Source organism: Lygodium microphyllum, chromosome 27, assembly GCF_053477565.2.
Source record: "Lygodium microphyllum isolate KBCC chromosome 27, Lygodium_microphyllum_v1.1.10, whole genome shotgun sequence".
Taxonomy (NCBI): domain Eukaryota; kingdom Viridiplantae; phylum Streptophyta; class Polypodiopsida; order Schizaeales; family Lygodiaceae; genus Lygodium; species Lygodium microphyllum.
Genome location: NC_141161.1, coordinates 15,764,410 through 15,782,762, shown reverse-complemented (window position 1 = coordinate 15,782,762; position 18,353 = coordinate 15,764,410). Strand labels below are relative to the sequence as shown.

The 18,353-nt window shown below is 47.2% G+C and overlaps 1 protein-coding gene across 4 annotated transcripts in view; it reads right to left on the bottom strand.

Annotated features, from left to right (window-relative positions):
- LOC148012093 (uncharacterized) overlaps positions 1-17,070 on the bottom strand; it is a 33,544-nt gene extending 16,474 nt beyond the window's left edge. For all 4 annotated transcript variants that reach the window (XM_087668996.1, XM_087668999.1, XM_087669000.1 and 1 more), the window contains exons 1-2: positions 15,024-17,070; positions 14,803-14,916 (exon numbers count right to left, since the gene is read on the bottom strand). In XM_087668996.1, the coding sequence (XP_087525122.1) occupies positions 14,877-14,916; positions 15,024-16,852 (1,869 nt within the window). In that variant the 5' untranslated portion in view covers positions 16,853-17,070 and the 3' untranslated portion in view covers positions 14,803-14,876. The remainder of the gene's footprint in view (positions 1-14,802; positions 14,917-15,023) is intronic.
- Positions 17,071-18,353: the final 1,283 nt, after the last annotated feature.

Below are 18,353 nucleotides of genomic sequence, written 5' to 3'. Positions count from 1 at the left end.
AATGGCAAGTTTCTTGTAGTTGCTGAAATTTGCAGCCACTTGGAGTTATGGCATAAGAGAGTAGGCCATATGAGCCAAAGAGGACTTGATGTCCTTACCTCTCTGAAGAGGGTTGATGGAAAAGGCTCTAAACTTGACTTTTGTAATGAGTGTCAGTTTGGAAAGCAAATAAGAAATTCCTTTTACTCTGGTGTCACTTGTAAGTCCAATGTCTTGGACTTAGTGCATTTTGATATATGTAGTATGCCCGTAAAATCGTTGGGTGGTACTGCATATTTTGTCTCCTTTATAGATGATTGCTCCAAAAAGATTTGGGTATACCTATTGAAAAAGAAAAGCGAAGTGTTTGCTGTTTTTAAAACTTTTCATGCATTTGTGACCACTCAGACAAATAAAAAGCTGAAATGCTTGAGAACTAATGATGGGGGTGAGTTCACATGAACTGAATTCAAGTCCTTTTGTGACTTGCATGGTACTAAGAGGGAGCTTAAAGCCCTTTACAGCCCTTCTTCAAATGGGGTGGCTAAGAGATATAATAGGACTTTATGTGAAAGAGTGTGGTGTATGCTATCCATTGCTAATCTCCCTCATGAATTTTGGGGAGAGGCACTCAAAACCCTGTTTCACATTTACAACCGCTCTCCGAACAGGTCCTTAAATAATGGCATCCCTGAGGAGGTTTGGTCTGGCAAATCGGCCTCATATAGCCATTTATGCATATTTGGTTGTGATGCTTTTGTGCATGTTAGGAATGAGCTGAGGAACAAACTTGACCCAAAATCCACCAAAGGCATTTTCATGGGCTATGGTGATGAGGGTAAATTTGGCTATAGAGTGTGGTTACCTCAATCCAAGAAATTTATTCGCAGTCGTAATCTTGTGTTTAATAAGGCTAAATTGTTGAAAGGTACTTTAGCCTCAAATGAAGATATGAAAAGGTCAAATTTTGAAAGTTTGCAGCCACCTCTTACTTCAGAAAATGAGCCTCATGGTGCTATACCACAGGCTGAAACTGATACTCGGTCGGTTATTTTTGAGCCAGATGATGATAGACAACAAATAGGAGCACAAGGAGGTCATGGACAGCAAGATAGACTTGCTGATTATGAAAATGCAGGTGCTGTACAACATGAACAGCATGCTGAAAATGGCTTACAGCAGCCAATAAATGCTGAAAATAATATACCTCCAAATGTAGATCCAATTCCTGAAAATATTGATCATTGGGTACACAGGTCTACACACGTAAGAAGGCAACCACATAGGTTTGACCCCTCCTTACATTATGTGATGCTTACAGATGAGGGTGAGCCTCTTACATACAAAAAGGCCAAGTCATGTGAATTCAGCAGCAAGTGGGAGCTAGCTATGCAGGAAGAGATTAAATCTCTATATGCAAATGATACTTGGGATCTTGTGTCATAGCCCAAGGGAAGGAAGCCACTTCCAAACAAATGGGTGTACAAAGTAAAGACAGTTGATGGGAAACCCAAGTACAAGGCAAGACTAGTTGCCAAAGGGTATGCACAAAAGGAAGGGATTGACTTCCAATATCTCTTCTCACCTGTTGTGAAGATGACCACTCTACGTGTGCGTTTTGCTCTCACTCCTATATTAGACTTAGCTGTATCAAATGGATGTAAAAATAGCTTTCTTGCATGGTGACATTGATGAGGAAATCTACATGAAACAGCCCAAGGGCTTTGTAGTTCCTGGAAAAGAGTATATGGTGTGTAACTAAAACGCAACCTATATGGGCTGAAGCAAGCATCACGGCAGTGGTACAAAAGTTTGGCACTTTTATGCTATCTCATCAGTTTACATGCAGCCATGCAGATCATTGCTTGTACATGAAAAAGGACACAGATGGCAGCCCCATCATACTTGTTTTGTATGTGGATGATATGTTGCTAGCTGGGAAAAGAAAGACTAGCTTGGATGCTCTCAAAAATTAGCTGAAATCAGCTTTCTCCATGAAAAATTTCGGGAATGCAGAGCATATTTTGGGTATGAGGATTCGCACAGAGATAGAATGCAGAAATTGTTGTTTTTATCTCAAGAAAAGTACATTGAAAAGGTACTAGACAGATTTAGCATGGCTGAAGCTAAGCCTTTTGGGGTACCCTTACCTCCTTATCTTAAGCTTAGTAAAGCCAACAGCCCAAAAGATGACGTGGAAGCAAATGCTATGGAGAGAGCCCCTTATACATCAGCTTGTGGCTCTCTTATGTATGCTATGGTTACTACTCGTCCAAACATTGCTCATGCAGTGGTAGTTGTTAGCAGGTTTATGTCAAATCTTGGCAAGACACATTGGGAGGCTGTCAAGTGTATTCTTCGATACCTAAAGGGTACACAAAGAAAGTGTATTTCCTATGGGCAGGGTGTACTTAGTTTGCAAGGTTATCGTGATGCAGACATGGTAGGTGACTTGGACGCTTGTAGATCCACCAGCCGATATGTCTTTACAGTTGCTGGTGGGGTTGTTTCTGTGAGAGTGCACAGCGGAAGAAGAACACGAACACAGAGGAGAGGAGAGAGAAAGCAGAGAATGAAGGAAGAAATTCTGCACTGACTGAGATGAATACTGAATACCCTGCACGCAGCCCGGAGCGTCAGTGAGGGCACCACGACAAACTGGAAGCAATGGCAGCACTAATGCCGGAGACGGAGATGTCGGAGGCAGTGCTGAACCTGCAGAGCACAATGCTGGAATGACTGGGGGGGCTGCTATATATAGCCCCCAGGCCAGAAAACTGGCCGACCTGCCAAATCTGGCCGACCTGGCCAGATTTGGCCGACCAGCCAGATCTGGCCGACTTTGGCCAGATCTGGCCGACCTGCCCAGAAAATGGGCCGACTGCAGGAAAAACAGCCCAGTTTGGGCTGTATGACACCCACAGGCTGCAGACTGACAAGGACAGCCACAAAATGAACTGACAGAGCTCCTCTGTCTCCTGTCAGACTCTGACAGGAGCTCACAACCAGGAGATGACAGACTGAGAATGATAAAGAGCAGGCTAACACCCCCTCTCAGATCCTGGGAGAGTCTGAAGACCCAAGAACCGCATGTGATGAAGCAAAGAAGCCTGAGGCAAAGGCTTCGTAAAGAGATCAGCTGCATTGGCCGCCGTAGGACAATAGACCACCACCAGCTCCGAATCCACGATCCGCTCTCGAACATAGTGATACTGAACCTCAATGTGCTTCGTGCGAGCATGAAACACCGGGTTCTTGGCCAGAGCAAGAGCACTCTGGTTATCCACGCGCAGCTCCGTAGGTCCGGTCTGGGAAAAGCCAATCTCCGCGAGTAAGCGACGGAGCTAAACTGCCTCCATAGCGGTCGAACATAGGGCCCGATACTCAGCCTCTATAGAAGAAAGTGCCACAATAGGCTGCTTCTTGCTGCTCCAAGAGACAGCACCGGATCCAAGGGTGAAAGCATAACCTGTAGTGGATCGTCTCAAATCCACATCACCTGCCCAATCAGAATCACTCCATCCAGAAAGGGTAATCCCATCTCCATACATGATCCCGAAGGATCGAGTCCCCTGTAGATAGCGAAGAACCCGCAAGGCCGCCTGCCAGTGATCCTGGGTAGGAGTCTGCATAAAAGAAGACAATAAAGCCACCACAAAAGAGATATCCGGCCGAGTGTGAAGCAGCCAGATAAGAGAGCCGACAAGGCACCTATAACGGGTGGGATCTGGAAGGGGAACTCCAGCTGTCAAAAGCTTGGACTCGGGGTCCATGGGGCATGAGATAGGCCGACACTCAGCCATATCAAACTCCGAAAGAAGCTCGGAGATGTACCTGTGCTGCGTGATAAATATGCCCTGTGCCATCTGATAGATCTCCAGGCCTAGAAAGAAGTGAAGGATCCCTAGATCCGTCATGTCAAACTCCTGCTGAAGAATGGACCGTGTATGCTCCACCTGCTGAGTGTCGCTCCCTGTAATGATAAGATCATCCACATACAAGATAAGGAACACTGAAAGAGAATCCACAACCCGTAAGTAGAGGTTGGGATCATAAGCGGAGCGCGCAAAGCCACTCTGCAGAAAGAAGCGGTCAATCCGCTGGTACCAAGCACGAGCCGCCTGCTTCAGGCCATAAAGAGCCTTCCACAAACTGTAGACATGATCCTCCTTCCCCTGCACAAGAAAACCAGGAGGCTGTGAAACATAAATCTCCTCCTCAAGAACGCCATTCAGGAAAGCAGACTTGACGTCCTTTTGATAAACAGGCCAATGGTGGCGAGCAGCAAGAGCCAAAAGAACTCGAATGGTGGACATCCTGGTTGTAGGAGCAAAAGTCTCGAAGTAGTCCAAGCCTGCACGCTGTGCAAAACCCTTGGCAACAAGCCTAGCCTTATGCTTGTCCAAGGAGCCATTTGCAAGATACTTGGTCTTAAAGACCCATTTCACACTTATCACCTTCCGTTTCGCGGGACACGGAACAAGCTCCCACGTATGGTTTCGCTCGATGGAATCGAGCTCGGCCTGCATAGCCTGTCTCCAAATATCCTGTGCAAGAGCCTCCTCCACAGTGAAAGGCTCGGAATCCTGAAGAATCTGTGACATAAGAGCATAGTTCACACATAGTGAACTATCCCGCTGGGCCTGTAAACGTGCTGATCGACGTGGACCTGTAGAAGAGGCAGGAAAGTGAGTAACACCTAAATCCTGCATGAGCCGGCGATACCATAAAGGAATCCTGAGAGACTCCTGCTGTTGTGAGGGAGACCGGGGGGTCTCCGGAACCTGCAAAGCACCCAAATCGGAGAGGGACTCCCCCTCACCGAGTGAAGGTAGATCCTCCGCATCAGAAGAAGGCTGTGTATCCCGTGAAGATCCCGAAGTGGTGGTGGAAGAGCTCGTAGAAGACGGAGTCACATCCACCAAAGGGAAAAGGGAAGCCGAAGGAGGAGGAATAGGGGGGGTGCTAAGGGATATCCTGGAAGGAAGTGAAGGGAGAGAGGGGGGGGGGGGGGGGGGGGGGGGGGGGGGGGGGGTGGGTTCCATCGATGACGAAGAAACATCTGTAATGGAACCATCAATCAGATCCTTAGAGGCCGAAGCCTCATCAAAGATCACATCCCTGCTCACCTCAACCTTCCGCGTCGTTGGGTCGTAGAGCCGATATCCCTTCGTGGTCGTGCTATAACCAACGAAGATAAGCTTTCTCGACTTAGAGTCGAACTTCGTCTTCCTCTTCTTCTTGTCCACATGAACAAAAGCATCGCATCCAAAGATGCGAAAATGGGACACGGAAGGCTTCTTGCCAAAGAAAGCCTCATAAGGAGTCATGTCCTGTAACGCCGAAGTCGGAGAGTGGTTGCGAATATGCACCGCTGTAGCCACCGCCTCACCCCAGAGGGAATGAGGAAGACTCTGATGCTCCAGCATAGATCGGGCCATCTCCAACATGGTCCGATTCGCACGCTCCACCACACCATTCTCTGATGGTGTGTTCGGATGGGAATACTCCACCCGAATACCATGATCCCTGCAAAACTGAGAGAAAAGGTGAGAAGTGAACTCGCCACCGTGATCAGCTCGAACGCCACGAACCTTGGAAGTTGTTTGGGTCTCCACAAACACCTGCCACTCACAGAAACGGGAGTACGCCTCGCTCTTGTACTCCAAGAAATAAGGCCACACATAACGACTAAAGTCGTCCACAATCAGCATCAAATACCTGGCCTTCCCAAGGGAGGCCGTGCCCATAGGTCCGCAAAGGTCGGTGTGAACCAACTCAAGCGGAGAAGTAGCCCTCCTAGAAGCAACCTGAGGGTGTGGCTGCCTATGCTGCTTGCCCCTCAAGCAGCTGGGGCAAAAAGTGTGAAGAGGAGGGAAATCAGGAAGTCCCTCCACCATCTTCCTCCTAGAAGCCCGGCGAAGAGAATCGAGGTTCAAATGACCATACCGAGCATGCCAAAGCAGCCCAAGCTCATGGGAAGTCCTCGCAGCCAAGGCTGTGAGTGTATAAAGTCCACCCTCCTGTGTACCTGTCCAAAGAGCATCACCTGTAGAAGCATCCTCCACTGTGACTGCATCCCACGTAAAAATGACTCGGGTACCAAGCTGAGTAAGGCCATGCACAGATAATAGGTTACAACCCAAATCAGGAACATAGAGAACTTGGGCGGAGGAAGACCGCCTGTCAGAAAACATAGGTAAAGTCCCGACGCCTCAAACAGGGACTGTGGAATTGTCACCAATGGTGACGGTACCCCCTCTGGAACGTAGATCCTGAAGCCAATCCTGACGGAAGGTCATATGTGAAGATGCTCCACTGTCGACGAGCCACGGCTTCTCCTGTGTGGTAGAAGCTAGGGCTGTATCCTCCTCAACAAAGACATGTACAAACGCAGATTCTGTTGTGGCTGGGGCAGCCTTCGAGTCCTTCTCCTTAGGCTTCAAATGGGGATACTTCTGCCAACACTTCTCCTTGGGATGAGTGCCCTTCCCACAATGGGGACACTTGGGCTTCTTCTCCTTCACATCCTTCTTGTCCTCCTCCTTCTTGTCCTTGGCCTTCTCCTTCTTTTGTTTCTTCTTCTTGCCACCACCTGTGCCGGCCGTAAATGCCTTGGTGGAGCCACTGGCTCCCACCTCTTTGAGACGCTCGTCATGCTCCAAGACAAGCGGGGAAAGTTCCTCCCATAGGAGTGTCTCACGGGTCCTCGAAGTGATGAGGCTGGTGTAGAAGACATCATAACGGGGTGATGGCAGCTGAGTCAACAGAATCATCGCCATATCCTCAGATGATATCAGACGACCAAGAGAGGCTAGCTCGCCTCACATATCCTCCATCTTCGTGATGTGCTCCTTCATGGAAGGAGAACCATCAAGACTGAGCATCCGCAACTTCTTCTCCAAGGAAATCTTGTGGGCAAATGTCTTGTGCTGATACAAAGAAGCAAGCTTCTTCCACACTTCCGCCGCGGTCTGTAACCTGTGAACATGTACAAGAACAGAATCATGGAGACTCATAAAAAGAAAGGAACGGGCTCGAGAGTTGAGCCTATCCCATAAGGCTGCACGGTCCATAGAGGTGCCATCAAACGAATCCACGGGGGAACGGTCGATGGGTAAAGAAACAAGCTCCCAAAGGTCAAATGTATCAAGGATGCAGGCCACCTTGCATGACCAGAGGGAGTAGTTGGATCCATCCAACTTATCTTCCTTCGGAAAGGAAGGGAGAATCGGCACCTGAATAGAGGGAATCAAGGAAGGCATCCGCACATCTGAAGCAGTCTTCACTGAAGAAACCTTCGCGGTAGATGGAACCCTCTGAGATGCATGGACAGAAGAAGGACGAGTGCGAGGAGGTTCTTCCCGACGTCGAACCTCACGATAATCCCGCCTCCGCTCAGAGGAATGATGAGAAAGAAGTTCATCCTCTGAGTCTTCAAAGCCTGAAAACTGGTAAGACATCTTCCAATCTGCAAAATACCAAATAAAGTTGTGCCAATGTCGAAATATGACCAACAATGTGGTCACCAACCACCAAGACGCAGGTAGAGAATGCCTACAAACACCTGGATATGCAAAACACAAAGATAACTGATGTCGAGCACCAGAGAAGAGACCACCAGCACCAGGAAACAGCCCGGACAGAAGTCGCCAGCAGGAAATGTGCCACCTGGAGTGGTAGCGACCAGCAGGACAGCAAAACGCAGCCTGTAGGGAGGTCGCCCAGCAGAAGGAGGGACAGCCTGGTGGAAAACGCAAGGTTTCTGCGTCGCTGGATGACGTGGCAGCCTCTGCAGGCAGCGTGGGCAGCAAAACGCAGGCTGAAGGGCCTCCTGAAAAAGGCGCCTGGCAGTTGTTGATCAGATGGCAGCAGCAGTAAGGTATCTCACTCCTGAGGGTATGTCCTCCGTGCTCTCAATCAGGCGATGATACCATGTGAGAGTGCGCAGCGGAAGAAGAGCACGAACACAGAGGAGAGGAGAGAGAAAGCAGAGAATGAAGGAAGAAAGTCTGCACTGACTGAGATGAATGCTGAATACACTGAAATGGACAGAGCAGTCCCTGCACGCAGCCCGGAGCGTCAGTGAGGGCACCACGACAGACTGGAAGCAATGGCAGCACTAATGCCGGAGACAGAGATGTCGGAGGCAGTGCTGAACCTGCAGAGCACAATGCTGGAATGACTGGGGGGGCTGCTATATATAGCCCCCAGGCCAGAAAACTGGCCGACCTGGCCAGATTTGGCTGACCAGCCAGATCTGGCCGACTTTGGCCAGATCTGGCCGACCTGCCCAGAAAATGGGCCAACTGCAGAAAAAACAGCCCAGTTTGGGCTGTATGACACCCAAAGGCTGCCGACTGACAAGGACAGCCACAAAATGAACTGACAGAGCTCCTCTGTCTCCTGTCAGACTCTGACAGGAGCTCACAACCAGGAGATGACAGACTGAGAATGATAAAGAGCAGGCTAACAATTTCTGTGAGAGTGCGCTACGGAAGAAGGAATACGAACACGGAGGGAGAGAGAGAGAGAGAGAGAGAGAGAGAGCAGAAAATAAGAAAGAGAAATCTGCACTGACTGAAATGAATGCTGAATACACTGAAATGGATTGATCAGTCCCTGCACGCAGCCCGAAGCATCAGTGAGGGCACCAGATCAGGCTGATGATTATGGCAGCACCGAAGACGGAGGAAGATGACGGAGTCGGAGTGTGCACCTGCCAAAGGAGGGAAGATGATAATACAACTGACTACCAAGTGGGAAATGGCTATAAATAGCCCAAAAACCCAAAAACTAGCCAACCTAAAATTTGAGGCCATAAATATGTCCGACCAGCATTTAATGCTGGTAAAAATGCCAAGAATGCTCAAAAAAATCCCGGAAAGGGTGGACAGTGTCCGGCAGGTGAGGCGGGCTGAAGAATGCAGAACCTGCCCTGGGAAATGCACATAAAATCCCGACTGGAGGAGAAAATGCACTGAAATGCAATAAACTGAGTGCTCTAGAATGAGCTACCTCCTCCGTCAAAACAAGTGATAGACAAGTCAGAGCTCCTAAAGTCCTCGTCTGACTCAGACTGAGGCTCACAGGCAGGAGATGACAAGGCATGACAAACATGACTGTTAACACCCCCTCTCAGATCCTGGATGTGGCGGAAGGCCAAGGGAGAAACGGATCCTTGGGTGGCAAGAGGAATGCCAAGGTCGATGAAGTCCGTCGATGTAGACTGTCGCTGAAGGAGCTCCTCACGATCCTGGGAATCCCCCTCTAAAACACTAGAGGCCAGGGAATCCACAGCCGCATCACTGAGATCGTCCCCCGCTAAAAGGGATGGGGGGTACGAGGGAACCACCGGAGGAGAAGGTGGGGGATGGAAAGGAACCTGTGGAATAGAAGGTGCACAAGCGGGAATGGGTGTAGCAATCGATTGCCTCGGAGGACCATGCATCACAGAAGGGGAATGGAGCCTGTAAAACCCGCTCTCCTGCCAACCTGTAGATAAGACAGCTCCTGTAAAAGAATCCTCAATAACAACGGCATGCTCGGTGACGATCACTCATGTGCCAAGCCTCATAAGGCCATAAACTGAGAGGAGGGAAAGGCCCAAATCCGGAACATGTAGGGCCTGTGAAAAAGAGCTCGAAGGTCGGTCGGTAAACAAAGGCAATGTGCCAACACCACTAATAGGCACCGATAAAATGTCACCCACAGTGACTAAACCCTCTGATGGACGGAGATCCTGTAACAAATCACCTCGGGGAGTCATATGACTCGAAGCACCACTGTCCACTAACTAAGGCTACGCAGAAGACACTGCAGCCATGGAAGAAGGATCCTCCTCCAAAGCATGGATATGAAGAAACACTAACTCATGGGTAATAGCTGGTGTAGAGGTAGAAGAAGGCTCCGATGTAGATCCACCCTTCGCTCCCGGACGAAGATGAGGGTACTTCTTTCAGCATTTCTCCTCGGGATGTGTCCCTTTCCCATAGTGTGGGCACTTCGGTCTCTCTGAATCTGAGTCAGAGCCTGAAGAACTGTCCTTCTTCTTAGCCTTTGACTTCTTCTTCTTCTTCTGTCCTCCCGAACCTGCAACAAAGGCTCTAGTGGAGTCAGATCCACTAGCACTGACCTCTCTAAGTCGCTCGTCATGCTCCAAGACAAGCGGGGATAGCTCCTCCCATAGAAGCTTGGCACGGGTCCTCGAAGTAAGAAGGCTAGTGTAGAAGACATCAAACCGAGGCGATGGCAGCTGAGTCAAGAGAATCATAGCCATGTCTTCAGAAGATATCGTCCAACCGAGGGATACAAGTTCATCCCTCGTATCCTATAATCTGTTGATGTGGTCCTTCATGGAAGGACTATCATCAATAGCGAGCATCCACAACTTCTTTTCGAGAGATATCCGGTGGGCAAACATCTTCTGTTGATAGAGAGACGCGAGCTTTCTCCACATGTCTGCTGCAGTCTTCAACCTGTGAACATGAACAAGGACAGAATCCTACAAACTCAGAAAGAGGAAAGATCTGGCTCTAGAATTGAGCCGATCTCATAAGGCTGCACAATCCATAGATGTCCCATTTGCGGGATCCACCTTAGGCCGAGGAATAGGAACAGAAACAAGCTCCCAAAGATCGAAGGAGTCCAAGATACACTCCACCTTGCAGGACCATAGAGAAAAGTTGGAGCCATCCAACCGGTCCTCTTTGGGCAGCTGAGGAAGTACAGGTACCTGTACAAGGGGTACCAAAGGCTGCATCTTCGGCCCACTGGAAGGGGCTCGCCAAGATACATGAATAGAAGGGGGACGGGAAAGAGGAATAGACTCCGAACAATGGTCCTCGTGATAGAAATCACGCCTCCGTTCAGATGAGTGTCAAGACAAAAGCTCGTCATCTAAGTCATCAAAGCCCGTAAACTTATGATAAGACATCTTCGATATCTGCAAACACCAAAACACAACAAGGGAAGGTTGCCGGCGCCGAAACACAAACACCAGAAGCTCCTGAGCTGGCCGCCTTGCACAGAACGCAAGGATGATGTCAAACGCAAGTGCTAACGATGCAATCACCACAAAAAAAAAAACCACCTCCTGCCTCAAAACGCAAATAGAAATGAGATCGCCAGCTTGGAGGAGTGCCACCAGAGGTTGAACGCAGCCACAGAAGCTGAAAACACAGCTTGGGGGAGTGTCGCCCAGCTAGAGGAGGGCCGCCCAGGCTGAAAACGCAAATTTGGGGATGACGCCAGCAGCAAACGCAAGTAGGTTGACACCAAAACAGGCCGCCTTGATCAAGGAGATGGTGCAAAAGGTGACACCTCAGCTGTTGGAGACGTCTTGACCAGCAAACACAAGGTTGTGGGTGTTCTCCCCAAAGATCTCAACTCCGTGTACTCTCCTTTGGCTCTGATACCATGTGAGAGTGCGCTGCGAAAGAAGGAATACGAACACGGAGGGAGAGAGAGAGAGAGAGAGAGAGAGAGAGAGCAGAAAATAAGGAAGAGAAATATGCACTGACTGAAATGAATGCTGAATACACTGAAATGGACTGATCAGTCCCTGCACGCAGCCCGAAGCGTCAGTGAGGGCACCAGATCAAGCTAATGATGACGGCAGCACCGAAGACGGATGAAGATGACGGAGTCGGAGTGTGCACCTGCCAAAGAAGGAGGGAAGATGATAATACAACTGACTGCCAAGTGGGAAATGGCTATAAATAGCCAAAAACCCAAAAACTGGCCGACCTGAAATTTGAGGCCATAAATATGTCCGACCAACATTTAATGCTGATCTGACCAGAATTTAATGCCGGTAAAAATGCCAGGAATGCTCAGAAAAATCCCGGAAAGGGTGGACAATGTCCGACAGGTGAGGCAGGCTGAAGAATGCAGAAACTACCCCGGGAAATGCACATAAAATCCCGACTGAAGGAGAAAATGCACTGAAATGCAATAAACTGAGTGCTCTAGAATGAGCTATCTCCTCGGTCAAAACAAGTGATAGACAAGTCAGAGCTCCTAAAGTCCTCGTCTGACTCAGACTGAGGCTCACAGGCAGGAGATCACAAGGCATGACAAACATGACTACTAACAGTTTCTTGGTGTTCCATGTTGCAGAACATCGCTTGGTGTTCCATGTTGCAGAACATCGTTGCACTCAGTACCATTGAAGCTGAATACATATCAGCTACTGAAGCTTCTAAGGAAGCTTTATGGTTGAGCAGACTTATAGAGGATCTCGGGATGTCTATGGGTACTACAGTTTTGGGATGTGATAGCCAGAGTGCTGTGTATCTGGCTAAGAATGCCATGTATCATTCACGCACAAAGCATATAGATGTGCGATATCACTTTATCAGATAGATTCTAGAAGATGGTCCAATCACATTGACCAAGTTCAAAACACAGGACAACCCTGCAGAAGTTCTCACTAAAAGTCTAAGCAAAGCTCAGCATGAGCATTGCATATGACTCGTGGGAGTTGGTTAGAGATTCACTTCGGACCTTTTAGTGGGAGGTTGTTGGGATAAAGACTCGTTTAACCTTCCATGTATAGTACACGCATATTATTTAGCTGTACATGTGAATGCATCCTTTACGTGCCCTAAGTATAAATACATTTTATTCTTTGTGTACCAACACATGGTTGGTACACTCATATCGAACCGTACTTTCACTCTGCTCTCTCTCTCTCTAGTCTCCACGCGCTCACGCTCACTCCTCTCGAACTTCTGTCACTCTCAGATGAGCTCCACAGCGGGATGCGAACTCCTCCGATGAGTCATCATCTGCCTCAGTTTCCAACTTAGATCCTCTAACCAAGGTGAAGTCCAAGGCACGGAAGGGATCCTCTTCTTCGGATCGTGGGAAGGGCTTGGTAACCCCTTCCTCAACTCCTTTCTAGTGGTGGTGATGCGGTCATCCCTCAGGACTCTCCAATGCCAAAGAGGAAGTGTAAGAGGGTGTGAGATGGGCAGCCGTGCCTCATCTATATTTCAATACAAATGCACAGGATCCAGAGAGGGGCATCCCTGGCGCATCGACCGCAGTCTAGCGGTTCATGATGGGTTGGTTGTTTAACAGAGAACAGGTGGTTTTCGTCTAGAGCTCACATAAGGGGACACTTTGGCGGTTTGGCCAAAGGAGGGGGATCCTTGGTCATTTATGTGTTGTGGCATTCGTGATCGGATGGTCACATGTGCTACATCAGTGGCATTGTTGACAAACATTGAGAGCTACTATGATCTTCTCTATCTTCAGGAGCTAGTACGATCGACATCGACATCAGAATCTCTCCGAGGCACCTTGGTGGTGGCTTGATCACCCACTGCTTGGGTATCCATGGTTCTACTTGGTGGTTCTATGTAGTATGGTTTCTGATTCATTCTCCTTGTACCATTGTATTGTATCAAATCACCCATGATCTGAGAGAGGGTGTTAGCAAATATGTTAGCTCATATATGAGTTTGAGCTGCAGAGACTTGGACACATTATTTAGGTTATTTAGGCATTTTTTAGTGTCATTTTATGGTCATATTTGGCATTTATTGCTGCCCGACCTAACATATTTTATGGCATTATTTGTGCCTATTTATTCTGGGCTCCTCCTCCTCAATTAGTCAATTCACCACCTAGAGTTCCCATGGAGAGAGGAGCCGGTGGCGGTGCCAGTGCCCATGCAACCAGTGACTCACTATTGTATGCGATAGTCTCGTGTCTGATATATGGATTCCATTTCCCGAGCATACATCAAAGTTCTCATCTGTATTGTGTTCTTTCTTTCCCTTTCTCTTTTGTCTAGTGTTTCAGCAATTTATTACAGCTTATGTTTACGCTTCCATTGATGCACCACTTCTGACAAAGAGGTCCATGGTTCAAACTTGACACATGCAGTGCAAGAAAATACTACTCTTTTAATTGGAAAGGGAATCTTATGGCTGCACATGATACCACGATTCACGACGCATATCTCCTAGAGGTGGGGTAACTTGCACATGTGGCATGCAAGCCAAGGTCCATCCAATTTGGTCGCCTAAACTCCCACAATTTTTATTAGAAAAACTCGCTTTGAATTTGAATTTTGAACCTCCCTCCAAAACGTGTCAAAATACGAGGCTAGTTCTTGGAATTTTAAATTACAAAACCACCTAACTTTTAAAGAAAACCACATTTGTAGGCCAAAGGGAGATAAGGGGGTGGATAAGATGTGCATACCACCCCATCTCTCATTGGTCCACCTCAAATCCTTTTTTATTAGGAAGGGGATTAAATCTTAATCTAAAAGGACCTTATTGAGTCCATATTTCCCTTAACGAGGCACAAGAGAGAGAGAATAATCAAATGTAGGCTTAAAAATCTGCACAATGTTCCTCTAATCAAATAAAACATCCCCCCTAACCACAATCCTGTTGATTTGAGGATTGAACAAATGGTAAGCCTTGGCTTTGGAGGAGTAGTCCACAAAAATGAGAAGCAAAATAACACTCGATCATATGAATGTGCTCGTCTGAATGAATCAAAGTACAACGGATGAAAAATGTCCACATTGAGAGTGCTAAAATGCACGATATGCCTTCAAATTAAACCCTAAGAGAAATTATAGTAAATGTCCTAGGAAAACCTTGCCCTAACTGTACTAGGCATACTACTGTCCTAGCTATCCCAGGTGCAGTTAAGCATAGCCAGGAAGCCCAAACCAGGGGATCCAGAGATTGTTGCTACTACAGTCCATAAACAGCTACATTTCTTCCACATCATGCATGCTACCTTTTTAAGTGCATTTTGAGAATCATTTGCTGAGATCTGGATATTAATACATACATCTTTGAGTCCCATGACTGATGAGCTTTCCAATGGATGCGTCCACTCTATCCTAGAGTGTTGCATGCCAGCTTCTAGGAGAGTGGACGCATGCCAGCTTCTAGGATGTCAGATCTGGTTGCACGACAAAATACAACAATAAGCTCTTTGTAAAAGCACCTAATAACTCCACAACGTATGGATGTAAGATAGAAACTAAGGAAGGACAGAATGGAATGTACCTGGATGTAGTATCTTGTCCCAGAGGCCTGGATATTTCCATCTCTTTCGTGTAAGATTCATTTCTCCCCCTCACTAAATCAGGTGTTTTGACAGTAGAAGCTTTATCAATGACTGCAATCTTGAGGTTACACACCCCCTCAACATCCCCTCCACATACTCTATCAATAACAAAATTCTGGAGAAAGTTTCCCCTACATCTGTCAGAAAAGCTGCTAATACTTCCTTCGGCATTAGATCGTGCCTTTGCTTCCCGTCCATGAATTATGTCAACTATATGGTTACAAAAAGAATCCTTTTGGTTGCCATTTGAAGTTCTACAATTTGTTCTTTCAGGACAGGTATCTGACAAGCTGTCTTCAAAGTGCTCACATACATTGAAATCACTTCTGTCGGAGGGCTCCCCCCTCACAGTGACTCCCAAGATGTGCTTCTGTGCTTCTGGAGAGCTGTTTTTTTTCTTCTTTCCAATTGTTGGTATCTCTTTTGGGTACAAGGTCAGTTTGTCAGTGGAACTGAACATTTTAGGACAATCCTGCGAATGTTGCACTCCTACATGACAGGATTCGCAACCCTTGATGCCTACTCGCCTGGTTGACCATGCCTCCGTACCTTCTTTCAAAAGAACATCAGATATGCAAATCCTGTTCCCCACATCAGTATCTATACTAGCACCGCTAGCAATGGCAATGCATGCAGCAACTTTCTCATTAGCAGCAGTCTTGATTGTATGAAGTCTATCCTGCACCCTTACATTATGAGGCTTATGAGCCTTGGCATCTGCTCCTGATACTGAACCTACAACAATATCAACAAGGTTTGTTACAACCCTGTTATCTGCATCTGCACTAGCACCCTCAGTGGCAACCCCTTTACATGCTGACCCAACAAAAGAGAAGTTACTTCCCATTTCATTCATTTCACTGGAATCACACAAAGAAATACCATTTAAAACAGCCATCTTCCTGAAATTAACCTCTGGTGGTACACTGGAGTTTCGCTGTGTGATAACCCTGAGTCCACTTGAACCAACCACACCACCACCTATGATATTCCCATAATGGTGACCTATGCAATGAGAATTTGATCCCTTCTGACTCTCAAATGAACCAACTGCACCAACATACTCTTCATCATGGTGATATAAACACTGGGAAGGATGTGATGCGCCCTGACTTACCAACTTATGAGCATCCTCCTGTGTCTGATCTGCCTTAAAGCAACTTGCTTCATTTCTGTGATTGCATGATGGAACCAGTGTCTCCAGTGGCAAGATAGGATGAACTTTACTTTGCCCTTTCTGCAGAGATAATTCCAGTGTCCCAGAACTGGCCCCAGTACTGCAAAAATCCTCATTGGAGGGAACTTGACAAGCATAGCTGTCACTGGAGAGGAAGGACTCTTTTTGGCGAGATCGCTGACAAAGTTCATTGTGCTGACATGGTGCTGCCAGCTGGCTTCTCTGTATGACTAATTTCTTGTCGTCAGAAGGCCCTGACCAAACAATGGAGGTATTGGGCGGCCTTCTGCAGCTGCTAAAATCCTTTGCGAAATGACTCCACACAGTACTATGCGGCCGATGAGTCGAATCCTCATTATTATAGAGGGGCTTCAGCCTCTGCACCCAAATTGACTGCAGAGCTGCGCTGCTTGAGCTTGGGGTGGGGGACCTGGGAGGCAGTAAGGTCACTTTCAGGGACTGTTCAGCAGGAGAGCTATTGGGGACGGAAGCACCGGTGGCGGAATGAGCTCTGGGATGAGGAGCAGGCGGAAGCGGGCCCTGGTGGAAGCCATTGCGGCTGCCGCAATGATGGCCTTTGCCTGCTTCCATCTCCGATTCTGTACTTACTTGTGAGGCAGCCACAAGTCACAGCATCTGATGATGAAATTCATCGAAAACCTGGGAACCCAAGAAGAGAACTGGAACAGAGACCTAAATCCCGTCCCTTGTTGTTGCTGCTGCTACTGCTGCTGCCAGTAGTGCCGATGATAACACACACGACTGCCTCGCGGGTCCGGCCCTCTCTCAGATAACGAATTTCAGAACCTTTTTGTGTGGTGTATGAGATGTGAGGCCTTAAATTTTTCTCTATTTTGTTCTATATATTATTTAAAGCTTCTCTTTGGGGATCTAAGCCCACAACCTCCAATCCTATGTGGTCCAAGGAGAATAAGTTTGGTGTTCTTCACAAAATAAAGAGAGCTTTATTTTTGAAGGGTGAGTGAAAGTGATATTTGTTCTCTCTCTCTCTCTCTCTCTCTCTCTCTCTCTCTCTCTCTCTCTCTCTCTCTCTCTCTCATACACACTCTACCTAAAGTACATTCCAAACCTTTTTGAATTTTGAAAAATCCTTTGAGCTCACTTTCTCTCTCTAACAACAGACAACCTCTCTCTCGTGGGCTAGAAGCATAATGGACATGAAGGAAGGAGAGATGGAGATGGTTGCAAGCTAGCACTCCATTTGCCAACAAAGGAGGGAAGAATCTCTCTCTCTCTCTCTCTCTCTCTCTCTCTCTCTCTCTCTCTCTCTCTCTCTCTCTCTCTCTCTCTCTCTCTCTCCAGTTACACACTACCTCGGATGGCCAAAGCAGTGCAAAAACTATCCACATGTATGGTTACACACATAGCTCGACCAATTTAATCTTAAAATGGGCTTTGGCCCACTAGTTATAAGAATTACCTCAATGCCCATTGGCGCAAGTTCAAGCCATGTCAGATCCTTTTGTGGGAAACGGGGTTGTCGTTTAGTGCTTGGGTATGCTAACAAAAGCTTAGGCAAGCGATATCCCTTGCCCAAATGTCTCCATTGAATGCTCCAATCGTTTAGAAAATTAAAGATTTTTAAATGTATTTTTTCTATAATTTTTTATTTTATTTGAATTTTTACCATTTTAAGACTAGTTTTTAATGTATTTATGGGTTTTTTTGAAAATTAAAAAGCAAGAAAATATGGTACTCAGTGTCACAGACTGCATGGGTTGCATGTGAATAACTGTAAGCTCTCCACCGCGTGGACAAAACCGCACACGCTGTCGAAGGGTTTTCGAAAACAAAGTCGCGACCACAAAGGTCCTTGAGAAATTCCAAGACGGAAGATCAAGCGAAGCAAATAATCAAGACGAATATGATGCCATGGTTTAAGTGTATTACAATTTTTGGTTCAAGTACAAGCGGCAAGACGGATTACAAATATAATGATCAATCAAGAGAGTCAATCCTCTCAAGAAAACCACATCAAGATATATATCAGAATACAAGAGCTTCAAATATGTCATCCAGTCTTCAAGAGAATGTCTTCAACTCCAATAAATGATCAAGGCAAGAAAATCTG